This window comes from Papio anubis, chromosome 2 (genome assembly GCF_008728515.1).
Source record: "Papio anubis isolate 15944 chromosome 2, Panubis1.0, whole genome shotgun sequence".
NCBI lineage: Eukaryota > Metazoa > Chordata > Mammalia > Primates > Cercopithecidae > Papio > Papio anubis.
The window spans coordinates 157,134,270-157,148,589 of record NC_044977.1 but is presented as its reverse complement, the minus strand read 5'-3'; the positions used below and the strand labels follow the sequence as shown (position 1 = coordinate 157,148,589).

The window sequence follows — 14,320 nt, the reverse complement described above, 5'->3', positions numbered from 1 at the left end:
TGGTGGCGCGCGTGCGCAGTGCCCGCCCGAGGTAACGGCGGGAAGGCTGAGGGGTGCGCTTGCTGCAGCCGTGTAACCGCCCGTGCGCAAGACGGAAGCGCAAGGGGCGAGCGCGTCCTGGTCTGGAGGCGGCCCAGGCTACCTTGGTGACTCTGGCTTCGCGGCCTCATGGCTTGCGGCCGGTTCGCGCAACAGTCTGCGAACCACCAGGCGCGTCCCCGCCGGCTCGCGTCCGCCCCGGAGCCCCGTCCCTCGGCCTGGCCCGCTATGCCCTGCACACCGGCGTAGTCCGGCATGGCGCAGCCCGGCGCGCGGTTCGGCCCCGCCAGGTGGTCAGCGTTTCCTCGGAGGCCGGGTGGCTGGGGGCGCTTCGGAGAGTGGCCAGGTGGGCGGGCGAGCTGCGCCCAGTACTCACCTTCCCCGGCGGACCCACCTTTCTTTTCAGCGGAGGGACCCCAGTGCGGCCTCCCTGCCAGGGCTGCTGTTTAGCTAGCGCTGTTAGGACTACTTCATTCACGGCACAAGGGGACCCGCTCATTTAGGGTGGCATGTTAAGGTTGGCAGCTTTTAAAATAGTTGGTGTAAACGGTTATGTTTAGTACAGCAGGTACGGAAATATGGCAGAAATCGTGGACTGAAATTGGAGAACCCTGAACTAACTGCTCCATGCACACAGATCAGGGATAGAAAGAAATAAGGACGGTTTCTTAGGAACACTTTAATCATGGAGATACTTGAAGACAGTACATTTAGGCTTATAATGTTTTTTTTTATGTCGTTTACGACATCAGGAGAGTAAAGATGTGTATGATGTCAGAGACTTGTCATCTTGTATAGTTTAAGCACCGTACACTAATATGCACAAAGTAGTTTTCCCTGAGCTTTATGTCCGGTTAAACTTACTAAAAGAATTTATTCTTTTATAAAGCAGTATTGTAGGGTAGATGCTCTGTATTTATACAGTTCCTCACGTGCTTGCGTTTATTTTTTAGATAAGAGAAAATCATAAGGATCGTTGATTAGATTTCTGTTAGCTGTAGCTTAATAGTAAAGTATATATATTTTCTTACTTGGAATGCAGTAGCATTTTTAGATTAATTTTTGAGATTGCCTTTTGACTGTGGCATGATCAGTGATCAGGGTAGTAAAAAAGGCTGTGAAACTAAAATGGGGTAGAGATTTATAAACAGGCACACTGCCTTTTAAAATGTATGTAGATGCAACTCTAAAAGTTGTTTGTAAAAGTTGTATATGTTGATTGTACTGATGCCATTTTCTCTCTTTAAAAGGTGGAATGCCTTTGCTTAGTCCTTTCTGTTCTAATTTACGTTGTGCTGGCAGATGGTGACAGCATCAGTAGTCCACTCTGTCATTGCTTCCTGCTTTCAAAAAATGTCAACTTGACTTGGAATTCAGCTAAAGCCAACATTGACACAAGGTTTCAGGAACTGAATTTCCGATCTTTATGTTATTTTAGTCCCCTGCCCGCCCCCGTCAGGAGCTAGGTTTTTCAGTTTTGCAAAGCCACACTACTGTCATTACACATACACAAATTAATAAAAATTCTCTAATGTCAATGTCCAGTCAGATTACGATTTCTTCAACTCTCTCTTAAATGTCTTTTTTGCAGTTAGCTTGTTTGAACCAAAATCCCACAGGGATCTGCCTGTTGTGTTTGGGTGATGCACATTTGACATCTTTTAATCTATAGCAGTTCCCTCATAGCTACAGCTATGGGATTAGCCCCTATTTTTCCTTACAGTTCTAAATTTAGCAGATTACATTGCACAGTATCCTTTAACAGGTATCTCTGTTGCCTTTATGGCTTCTAAACCAGGGGCCCCCAAACCCGGGGCTGCAGAGCACTACCAGTCCGTGGCCTGTTAGGAACCAGGTTACAGAGCAGGAGGTGAGTGACAGGCAAGTGAGCATTACCTACCACCTGAGCTCTGCCTCCTGTCAGATCAGCTGTGGGGTTAGATTCTCCTAGGAGCATGAACCCTAATGTGAACTGCGCATGCAAGGGATCTAGGTTGCATGCTTATGAGAATCTGACTAATGACTCATGATCTGAGGTGGAACAGTTTCATCATGAAACCATGCCCCTAACCCTCGCCATGTGTATTATTCATATTACTGAAGAAGTGGTTGGCCGGGTGCGGTGGCTCACGCCTGTAATCCCAGCACTTTGGGAGGCCGATGCGGGCGGATCACGAGGTCAGGAGTTTGAGACCAGTCTGGCCAACATAGTGAAACACTGTCTCTACTAAAAATGCAAAAAAATTAGCCGGGTGTGGTGGTCTGCGCCTGTAATCCCAGCTACTCGGGAGGCTGAGGCAGGAGAATCACGTGAATCCGGGAGGCGAAGGTTGCAGTGAGCTGAGATCACACCGTTGCTCTCCAGACCAGGCTACAGTGTGAGACTGGATCTCAAAAAAAAAGAAAATAAATAAATAAATAAAAAGTGGTTTGGCCATTCCTCCCCCAAAACATTTCATATGAATGTTAACAAAAAGATATTTACAAAATTTTTTATTTCCACCCTGTCCGTGTTGAAAAATTTTCTTCCGTGAAACAGGTCCCTGGTGCCAAAAAGGCTGGGGACCACTGCTCTAAACCGGTAGTTAGATGTAGAATTGCACTGTCTAGTATTGTAGCCACCAGCCAGCTGTGGGTAATTAAAGTGAAATAAAATTAAAAATTCAGTTCCTAGGCTGAGCGCGGTGGCTCATGCCTGTAATCCCAGCACTTTGGGAAGCCCAGGCGGGCAGATCACGGGGTCAGGAGTTTCGAGACAAGCCTGACCAACATGACGAAACCCCGTCTCTACTAAAAATACAAAAATTAGCCGGGCGTGGTGGCAAGCGCCTACAGATTGCCTAGTGGCTACTTTTTGAACAGTGCAGTTATAAAATAGTTTCATAATTGCAGAAAGTTCTATCGAGCACACTGCTTTAGAAGCCTGATCAGATTTCACCTTTATATTTGTTTTTGTTTTGTTTTTTGGTGGGGTAGTTGGGGGGTTGGGCAGAAAATTTCATAGGTAATGCAATATACTTCCTATTTCATTAATTTTCAGGGAAGCAGTGTCTTGAGGTTTTTTTTTGTTTTTGTTTTTGTTTTTTAAATGATGTTAACATTAAACATTATTTTGGGTTTAGGTGTAGTTAGCTCCATCCACCCATAATGAAATTCCCCAAGATTCTTTCACTTAATGGTGAAGTTCTTTTGTGGGGTTATAATGCCTGTATCCGTTACTGCATTAGAGATGCAACGTGGTGATTATCTATTTCTGTTGTTTCTTCAGTATTTGTTAGCTGAGAGTCTTTTATGAAAACTTTCCCTTACCAGCTGTTTGACTACCCTGAAATACAATTTACACAGGAAAGGCAAGAAAAATGCTTAATTCTTTCCCTCTATTTTCAGACCACAGTAATGAGTTGGTGGCCTAGCAACCTCCAAAGGTAACCATGAGGGTTTTTGTCTTTTTGTAAACCTATCATCATGAACTTATAGACTTTATAATATATTTAAACTGTTTCAACATATGGCAATTGTGTTTTTAATGCTCAAATTGTTTCATCTTTGGCCAGTGGGAGCTCCTTAAAGTTGGCTCCTGTTCCATTTGATATGACCAATAGCTTTGTTAATTTCCTTGCTTTCTGATAAATAATTTTCCTGGCTCATTTATAGATTTCTGGTCTCCAAAGAACCCTGGTTCTTTTGAGTCTGAAATAGTATTTGGAGACCACAGTCTATCTAGGTAGGAGAAGTGTTCTTGCTACTATGTTAATCATTGGTTCTAGGATTTATAGTGGCCAGAGCTAGGAAATATACATTAAAAAAACCACAAATATGCAGAGTTCACATTGTTTCCAACATTTAACATTTAAATTTCCAAAATTTAAATTTAATTTTTCAGTTTTTTCACGTTTGATTTATGTTTGTATCTTTTTTGCTGAATCTTGGTACCTAGTGCCATTAATAGAATTAGTTTTTTTCCTCATCCTATGTTATATATAATGGTTTCAAGTTAACAGCCTATTTTTTTATCAGTATGATTCCTGAACAGTGCTTAGGATTTCTTTGCAATTCTCTTTTATCCTTATTTTTTATGTCTCTAGGGAAGTGTATAGTAAAATTATTGTATTTTAAAGGCATATGAAGTAATTTATTGTATAGTTAGCCTGTCAAATTGATATCTAGTTGGTAGTTGATTTATTTTATTTTGTTTCCAATTTTTCAGTACTGCTTTTTTCCCCATTTTGATTTGTTTTATTATATGCAAAACCTAGCATAATTCCCATAAAACAAGTACCCATAAAACAAGAACTCATAAAACAATTTAGCTTTCATCTCTGTTTCTTCCACTCTGGTTATTTTCCTTCCTTACAGATACTGTTTTTACTAGTTTTGAGTCTATCCTTCCATTAAAAAAACACATACCTAAAAGCAAATATACATGGACAAACACACCTTTCTTTCTTAGGTAAAATGTGTCATTCTGTATACTGTTTCCATCTTGGGTTTTTCACCTAGTAATATATGTCCTGTAGATCCCCTCCGTAGGAGTATGTAGAGATTGTTATTCCTTTTTACAGTTTCATAGTACTCCATTGGTGGATGAATATTTAACTTGTCCCCTCTTAATAGACACTTGTGTTATTTTCTGCTATTACAAGTAGTCCTGCAGTGAATATCCCTGTGGATATGTTGTTTTGCATTTTTGCCAATGAGCCCATGGGATAGATTCTTAAAGGTAGCGTTGTTGGATAAAAGGGTAAATGCCTACATCAGTTGTTAGGTATTACCAAAGTCTCCTCTATAGCAGTTGTATTCATTTTGCATTCCTACCTGTGATGTATATGAGTACCTGTTGTCCCACAGTCTTGTCGTCAGAGTATATTATCAAACATTTAATTTTTGGTTAATCTGGTACAGAAAAAAGGGTAACTTAGTGTAGTTTTAATTTATATTTCTCTTATGAGCAAGGTTGATTACCTTTTCATGTTTTTACTGTCATTTGTATTTTTCTGTGCATTGCTTCTTTATACCTCTTGCCCATGTTTCTGTAGATTTTTTTCCCTAGTCTTTTATAAGCTCCTTGTATATTTAATTACAAGGATAATTAACCTTTTGGGTTATTAACCTTTTATGGTAAAACTTTCAGGTACTGTTGTCATTTGTCTGTTAGCTTTGCTTATGGCGTTTTTTCATATAAAAGTTTGTTTTTATGTACTCCTATTTCTCAGACTTTCATTGTTCTTCCTGGATTTTGAACTATAGTTTGGACAATTTTTTAAAAACGTTAATATTTTGAAAAGTTCCTCTAATATCTTTTTACTGGTATCAGTTTAATTAGGACCCTTTCTGGAAAATGCTTAGTAATACTGATTGTTCATTGGGAACAGCCATAGTTTATCGGCCATGGTATATTTGACACACCATAGAGCTTTGTAATTAAAACGACACCAAGGCAGGTAAAGGGACAGAGAGCATTGTTATCCTCCTTTAGACTTGAAGGTTAGGCATATCCCTTCTCTTAGTATGTACACATTTATTCATAATTCTGTCTGGAGTTTTTATTTTCTTCCTGTGTCCCATTTTGTGAATAATTTGGTCTTGGGCATATACTCTGATATTTTTCCTGATCTGTAAAATAAGGTTAAATTAGAGGCCTGAAGTGCTTTCTAGCTCATAAAGTCGATGTTAATGAATTTCAGAGATTTGCCTATAAGACATTCTATTTGTATTCTTTTTCCCTTAAATTTAAAGTGTGTTTTCTTTGCACCCCAAACTTGATGTAAAAGCTTATATTTCCTTTCACTATCCAATTCCAGGTTTCATTGATTTAAAATAGCCTTCATTCCAAAGGAGAGTTATAATTAATAAGTTTTGTTTGTTGATGTTTTGTTCTAACTGCAGAAATGAATAAGATTGTACCAATGGTAGAGGTATACATTTTCCATTTAATCACATTAGCTTTGCATGTTAGTGGCAAGGAGTAGCAGATTATCAAACATTGTTTTAATTTGTATTTAAAATTTTACAAAGAATATCTAATTTTATGTAATTATATGGCACATGCAAAGAAGAAATCAAAGTGACATAGTGCATAGAGTTGAATGAGGGTCAGGTTGGTTAGGAAAAGAATCTGTGATATAACTATGAGCAACTCAGATGACAAACATCCAGATAAAATCAGCCCTTACTATTTGCCTGATCCTGAGGATTCATGGTGTTTGGCACTAAGGCAGATGGTGAAGGAATTACAGAAACACATTGCACATTAGTAAGTTTACTTTATTTCTCACAGAGGATATTACTGGTCCACTTCTCTCCTTTTTTTTTTTTTTTTTTTTTTTTTAACAGGAATCTCTCTTAGACCATTTTGATTTCTAAAATAGCAGTATTTGTTATGTGACTATTTCATTATTGTGCTGCTGCCACCTGGTGGCTATAGTAGTGATGTCATACTTCAGTTTAATTTCTTTTTTTATTGCAAAGACACTATTAAGCCAAAAGATATGCTGATATATTTTAAGTTATAGAATACTGTAAAATACATAAAGGTTGCACGTTGATTGTGACTCGATAGTCACACTGTCTAGATTGAATCCAGGACTATAATTTGTAGTTTATCATAGTCAAGTTATTTAACACTCTCAGCCTCAGTTTTCTCAAAGTAATAGTATCTGTCTTTTTTTTTTTTTTTTTTTTTTGAGACAGAGTTTTGCTCTGTCGCCCAGGCTGGAGTGCAGTGGCCGGATCTCAGCTCATTGCAAGCTCTGCCTCTTGGGTTTTACGCCATTCTCCTGCCTCAGCCTCTGGCGTAGCTGAGACTACAGGCGCCCACCACCTTGCCCGGCTAGTTTTTTGTATTTTTTAGTAGAGATGGGGTTTCACTGTGTTAGCCAGGATGGTCTTGATCTCCTGACCTCATGATCCACCCGTCTCGGCCTCCCAAAGTGCTGGGATTACAGGCTTGAGCCACCGCGCCTGGCTAGTATCTGTCTTTTATGAGTGTTGTGAAGATTAATTTAGACAATGTGTACAAGACAGCTATTGAACATTCAGTAACTTCTATTATAAATATATTATTAAATAATAGTCATATAGAAAATATATTTGTGTATATTACTAAATATACTGTTTGAGAATAACATGACCTAAATAAGTATAATTTTACTAACGATAATTTTGAATAACTGTGATAGCACTGTCAATAAGAATAGCACTTTCCTACATGTTAATAAGTGTCCATGTATGGTTGTCAGGAGCTTGCTACTTACAGTGGACACTTAATTGGCTATTAGAACCCATGAAAAAGCTGGAAGAAACCTTAGAAAATATTGTTCGTGCCCCTCATTTTACAGATGTTAAAACAAGTCCAAGAATATAAAGCTATTTAGTTGCAGAGTAGGACTGTATCCTGGGTCTCCATCTAGTGCGGTATGGACCATGTACTGCCTCTCAGTTCTCCTAGAGTGGACCAAAACATGGAATCTTGGTTGCATTGTAATTTGACTGTATTGTGATTTGAAAGTGGAGTAAAACATGGGAACTTTTTTCTTTAGGTTTTTATTTTTGCAATTTTGGTGTAATATGTAGGATAAACCAACTAGAAAAAAAATCCTCCCTGTCATGTTTGTGCACAAATAGTTTAATACTCAGTTTGTTAGTATGTTTAGAAATAGATGCAAATAAGATGCAGTGGTTCTATTTTCCAGTCTTCTTATTCTCCTCTGTGTCTCTGGAACACCCTGGGCATGCCTCTCACTGTATCACACTGGGAAAGCCTTTTTGTCTCATTTTTTTCTGTCCCATACTAGACTATTAATACCTTGAAAAGGGCCATATCATTCATCACTATATATCTAGTTGTTAGTACAACACTGAATTATGTGTTGAGTAAAATCATCTACTTCTTACAGCAGTATAATTTTTAGATGAGGATTAGCCCAGGGGCAGAATGTCTACACCACAATCTTTGGTTATTGTCTAAAGGTTTAAGGAAAAAGCGTTTTGGAATGAAAAGTGGTTTGACATTGAACATTTTGAAGATTTATTATAAAAGACGAGAAGCATACAGCACATATTAATCAACACTTCTGAGTTTAAGGGTCTTTCCTTTCTCACTGTCACCTTTCTTCATGGTATATATTACCCTTTATTTTATTTATTTATTTATTTATTTATTTAGTTGAGATGGAATCTCTCTCTGTCGCCCAGGCTGTAGTGCAATGGCATGATCTTGGATCACTGCAACCTCCGCCTCCTGGCTTCAAGCAATTCTCCTGCCTCAGCCTCCCGATAGCTGGAACTACAGGTGTACACCACCATGCCTGGCTAATTTTTTTTTTTTTTTTGGTAGAGTCGGGGTTTTACCATGTTGGCCAGGCTGGTCTCAAACTGCTGACCTCAAGTGATCCACCCGCCTCAGCCTCCCAAGTTCTAGGATTGCAGGCATGAGCCACCGCACCTGACTGTATCTTGCCATTTATATGGCAGTCTTCTATCTCCCTTTCCCTCTTTCTCTGCTAGACTCTTCATGTAGTCCCCTAGCTATGACCAGTTTGCATGAGGGAGAGGGTAGGTAAAAGACAGAGGGGAGTTAAGTTCAGCCAAAAGAATCTGCCACGTACCATGTTGAAATGCTACATTGAGCTCTGGAGCTGCAGAGGTGAATAAAATTGGGTTTCTGCCCTGGAGGGATGAATAGTCTAGTAAGGAAAAATAGTGTGTAAAAAACTCACTTCCAGTGTGGTGTAACTCCTATGAAAGAACCTGTTAAGCACTGGGAGCAAATCAAGTGCAGAGGCAGGAGGGTCCTGTGGCTGCCTTTCGGTGAAGAGAGGATGTGGCATGCAGGAAGTTCTATGAGCCTGTCTTCAGGGGTGAGTAGGCTTTCCCATGATAGACTAAAGAGTTTAATCTCAGTGCACTTCACATTTTTTATACTATCTCTTTATTTAAAAAAAAGCTATGCTTTCCCTCTGACATGTGTGAACCCAATTTCTTTCTCATTTTGTAAGGGGGTTTGTGTACTATCCCTCTGCTAGAGAGATCCCAACTCCACCCCCGCCCACCCGACATTAGGAACTAGACAAAGAACAATGAGGTATTTGATAGTTACATGGAGAGAGTATCAACAGCAATTCAGATATTTTTAAGTTATTCTGTTTTAATATGAAATATGTTTGTTCCTAGTTTTCCTGAAGTGATGTTCTTTGACTGCTTCTACAGTCATCCTAAGAAGTGCTGCATTTTTTCCTTGTTATGTATGCTTTCATTCACATTCTTAAGTTGTAAGTTAGAATGTTAGAACTGAAGAAATGAATTTTCTCATGACTGATATTTTTTCTTTGTCAGTTTCCAGAACAAAGGGGATTTGGTGATGGAGGCTTTGTTAGAAAGAATGCAAAATCGAGGGCATGGTGGGTAAGTTTGCTTTTATAAAAATTAATTGTTTGGTTAATACATAATAATTATACATATTTATAGGGTCCACGTGATACCTTGATACATACATATAATGCGTAATGATCAAATAAGGGAATTTAATATATCCATCAGCTCAAGCATTTATCATTTTTTGTGTTGGGAACATTTCAATTCTTCTAGCTACTTTGAAATATATAGTAAATTTTTAAAGTTTAAGGGACCTTACTGTGCTAGTCACCCTACTGTGCTAGTTACTTAACTAGTCACATACTAGTTACTTACTAGTCACCTTACTGTGCTATTTAACGCTATAGCTTACTCTTCTACCTAACTGTATGGTTTGTACCCATTAACCAAACATTCTTCACCCCCAACCCCTTCCCAGCCTCTGGTAACCATCGTTCTACTCTCTACGTCTGTGAGGTGAACTTTTTTAGACCCCACACATGAATGAGAACATGAGATATTTGTCTTTCTGTGCCTATTATTTCACTTAATGACCTCCAGTTTTATCCATGTTGCTGCAAATGACAGGGCTTCATTCTGTTTTGTGACTGAATAGTACTCCATGATGGATATATATCTGACATTTTCTTTGTTCATTAATCTGCTGTTGGACACTTAAGTCATTTCCATATCTTGGTTATTGTGAATAATGCTGCAGTAAACATGGGGGTACAAGTATCCCTTTCACATATTGATTTCCTTTCATTTGGATAGATTACCCAATAGTGTGCTTTCTGGATCATATGTGTTATGAGTGGTACAAAGTCAGACATAACCAGGTCCATACATGTTTGTGTCTTTCTACAAGAGCAAACTTTTAGTGATGCTATTTCAGTCATAAAAACCACAATCTACGTGGAGTTCCCAAGGAGGCAATTCCCCCTAGTACTACCAGTTCACTTGATAGTCAGAGCCATGGGCATACAGGCTCAAGCCTCTCCACAGTCAGTCAATATTGCAAACCACACATAATAGCGTATTTAATTAATATATGTAAATGTTACAGCGTAAACATTCCACATCAAACAAAGTAACAATTAACAGGAGAAAAGGACAGAAAAAAAAAAGGGGGGGTGCTAAAGAACTAGTCCAAAGAGAGCAACTGAACAAAGAGCGTATTCTGGCCTGATCTGGACGGTTGTCAACATCTTGCAAGGAAGCGCCTTTGGCGACAGATGCCAGGTGCTGATCACAGATGACAGCAAGACAGGGTCTTATCAAGACAGCTGTTTTGAGCTGGCAAAGTCTTGCTTTTTTTGTGGCCACAGAGTCTTCTGGTGAGAACTGATAGTGAAATATTTTGCCTGTTTATGTCATTATGTGATTGGGTGCAGTCTTTATTGATTAGGTCCCTGTGGGCATGATGTCTTTTGAAATGTGAGATGCAGTCTCTTTCTAAAATGGAGTTACTTATGTTAAGGATGCTATATACAATATGGTAGTTCTATTTTTAGTTTTTTAGTAAACTCCATTTAGTTTTCCATAATGGCTGTACTAATTTTACATTCTCACCAACAGCATGTAAGAGTTCCCTTTTGTCCACATCCTCCCCAGCATTTGTTATTTTTGTCTTTTTGATAATCATTCTAACTGGGGTGAGATGATATTGTGGTTTTCACTTGCATTTCCCTGGTGATTTAGTGGTGTCAAGCATTTTTTCATATACCTTTTGGCCATGTGTATGTCTTCTTTTGAGAAATGTCTATTCAAGTCCTTTGCCCACATTTTAATAGGGTTTTCTGTTTTTTTGCTGTTGAGTTGTTTTTCTTGTATATTCTGGATGTTTAATCCCTTGCTGAATAAATAGTTTGCAAATATTTTCTCCCATTCTACAAGTTGTCTTTGGCTCTGTTGATTGTTTCCTTTGCTGTACAAAAACTTCTTAGTTTAACTAAGTCCCAATTGTCTGTTTTTGTTTTTGCTGCCTGTGCTTTTGAAGTCTAAGCCATAAAATCTTTGCCTTGACCAATGTCCTGAAGCATTTCCTCTATATTTTCTTTTTTCTTTTTTTTTTTTTTTTTTTGTAGAGATGGGCGTCTCATTCTGTTGCCCAGGATGGAGTACAGCAGCACAGTTGTAGCTCACTGTAGCCTCAAACTCCTAGGTTCAGGTGATCCTCCTGCTTCAGTGTCCCAAGTATCTGGGACCATAGACGTGTCATCTGGCTATTTTAAGAACAGTTTTTTTTTTTTTTTTAAAGAGATGATATCTCACTGTGTTGCTCAAGCTGGTCTTGAACTCCTGGCCTCAAGTGATCCTCCTGCCTCAGCCTACTGAGTAGTTGGGATCACAGGCATCAGCCACCGTACCCAGTCCGTTTGTTTTCTTCTAGTAGTTTTATAGTTTTGGGTCTTACATATAAGTCTTTAGTCCATTTTGAGTTGATTTTTTTTTAATATGGTGAGAGATAGGAGTCTAGTTTCATTTTTCTGCATGTGAATATCCATTTTTTCCAGCACCATTTATTGAATAGGGCATCCTTTTCCCATTGTATGTTATTGGCACCTTTGTTGGAAATCAGTTGGCTGTAAGCATGTGGATTTATTTCTAGGTTGTTTATTTTGTTCCATTGGTGTATGTGTCTGCCTTTATACCAATACCATGCTGTTTTGGTTATTATAGCTTGGTAGTATATTTTGAAGTCAGGCAGGTAGTGTGATACCTCCAGTTTTGTTCCTTTTGATCAGGATTCCTTTGGCTATTCAGGGCCTTTTATGGTTCAGTGTGAATTTTAGGATTATTTTTTCTATTACTGTGAAGCATGTCATAGGTATTTGATAGAGATTGCATTGAATCTGTAGATAGCTTTGGATATAATCATTTTGAATATATTAATTCTTCTGATCCATGGGCATGGATGTCTTTTCATTTGTTTGTATCCTCTTCAATTTCTTTCATCAGTGTTTCATAGTTTTCTTTGTAGAGGTCTTTTATGTCCTTGGTTAAATTTAATCCTAGGTATTATTTTTTTTCTTGTAGCTTTTGTAAATGGGATTGCTGTTTTGATTTCTCTTTCAGCTAGTTCGTTATTGGTGTATTGAAACAATACTGATTTTTGTATGTTGATTTTGTATTCTGCAACTTTACTGAATTTCTTTATCAGTTCTAAGACTTTTTTGGTGGAGTCTTTAGGTTTTTCTGTATGTCAGATTATGTTGTACACAAAGAGTAACAATTTGACTTGCTCCTTTCCAATTTGGGTGCCTGTATTTGTTTTTCTTGCCTGATTGCTCTGACTAGGACTTTCAGTTATGTGTTGAATGGGAGTGGTGGAAGTGGGCATCCTTGTTGTGTTCAAGTTCTTAGAGGAAGGGCTTTCAGCTTTTCCCCATCCAGTATAATGATAGCTGGGGGTTTGTCATATATGGCCTTTATTATGTTGAGGTATGTTCTTTCTATGCTTGATTGAGAGTTTTTATCAGGGAGAGATGTTGAATTTTATCGAGTGCTTTTCCTGTATTTGTTGAGATGATGATATGGTTTTTGTCTTTCATTCTGTTGATGTGATGTATCACTTTTATTGATCTGTGTATGTTGAATCATTCTTGCATACCTGGGATAAATCCCACTTGATCATGCTGTATTATCTTTTTGTTTTGTTGTTGGATTTGGTTGGCTAGTATTTTGTTGAGGATTTTTGCATCTGTGTACATCAGGGATATTGGCCTGTAGTTGTCTTCTTTTGTTGTGTCCTTGTCTGCTTTTGTCATCAGAGTAAAGGTGGCCTTGTAGAATAAGTTAGGAAAATTTTTCTCTTCTTCAACTTTTTTGGAATACTTTGAGAAGAATTGATGTTCTTCTTTATGAAGTTGGTAGAATTCAGCAGTAACGCCATCAGGTCCTGGGCTTTTCTCTCTTGGGAGACTTTTTATTCCTGGTTCAGTCATGTCACTCATTATTGGTCTTCCTGGTTCAGTCTTGGTAGGTTATGTGTGTCCAGGAGTTTATTTCCTCTAGGTGTTCCAATTTGTTAGCATATAGTTGTTTGTAATAATCTCTAATGTTCCTTTGTATTTTTGTGGTATCAGTTGTCATGTTGCCTTTTCTCTTTCTGATTTTATTTATTTGGGTCTTCTCTTTCTTCTTGGTTAGTCTAGCTAATAGTTTATCGATTTTATCTTTTTAAAAAACCAACTTTTTGTTTCATTGATTCTTTGTATTGTTTTTTAGTCTCTTTTGTTTATTTCTGATCTGATCTTTGTTTTTTTTCCTTCTACTAATTGGGTTTTGTTTGTTGTTGCTTTGGTACTTGAAGTGCATCCTTAGGTTCTTTATTTGAAGTCTTTATACTGTTTTTATTTTTTAGATTCAGGGGTGCATGTGCTGGTTTGTTACATGGATATATTGTGTGATGCTGAAGCTTGGGCTTCTATGTATCCTATCACCCTATGTATTACATCTTTGTAATTCTTTTTGTAGAGATCTTTCACCTCTGTGGTTAGATGTATTCTTAGATTTTTTTTTTTTTTTTTTTTAATGTGTGGCTATTGTAAATGGGATTGTGTTCTTGATTCAGTACTCAGTTTGAACATTATTGGTGTGTAGAAATGCTACTGATTTTTGTACCTTGATTTTGCATTCTGAAACTTTACCAAAGCTTGTTTATCAGGTCTAGGAACATTTTGGTAGGATTTTCAGGTTTTCTAGGTAAAGAATCATATCATCAGCAAAGATAGATATTGCTTATTCAGTATGATATTGGCTGTGGGTTTGTCATAGATGGCTCTTACTATTTTGAGGTCGGTTCCTTCGATGCCTAGTTTGTTGAGGGCTTTTAACATGAAGGGATAATATTAGATTTTATTGAATGTTTTTTCTGCATCTATTGAGATTATCATATGGTTTTTGTTTTTAATTCTGTTTATGTGAC

General features: G+C 38.0%; 1 protein-coding gene across 32 annotated transcripts in view; it reads left to right on the top strand.

Annotated features, from left to right (window-relative positions):
- The window catches only part of CEP63 (centrosomal protein 63), a 177,774-nt gene that overhangs the window by 822 nt on the left and 162,632 nt on the right, over positions 1 to 14,320 (top strand). For 10 of the 32 annotated variants that reach the window (XM_021934846.2, XM_021934845.2, XM_021934842.2 and 7 more), the window contains exon 2: positions 9,373 to 9,437. In XM_021934846.2, the coding sequence (XP_021790538.2) occupies positions 9,373 to 9,437 (65 nt within the window). Of the gene's footprint in view, position 1; positions 386 to 3,123; positions 3,465 to 8,422; positions 8,898 to 9,372; positions 9,442 to 14,320 lie in introns of those variants that run through there. The other 22 variants (XM_017955884.3, XM_021934841.2, XM_021934852.2 and 19 more) reach the window with 14 other exon arrangements.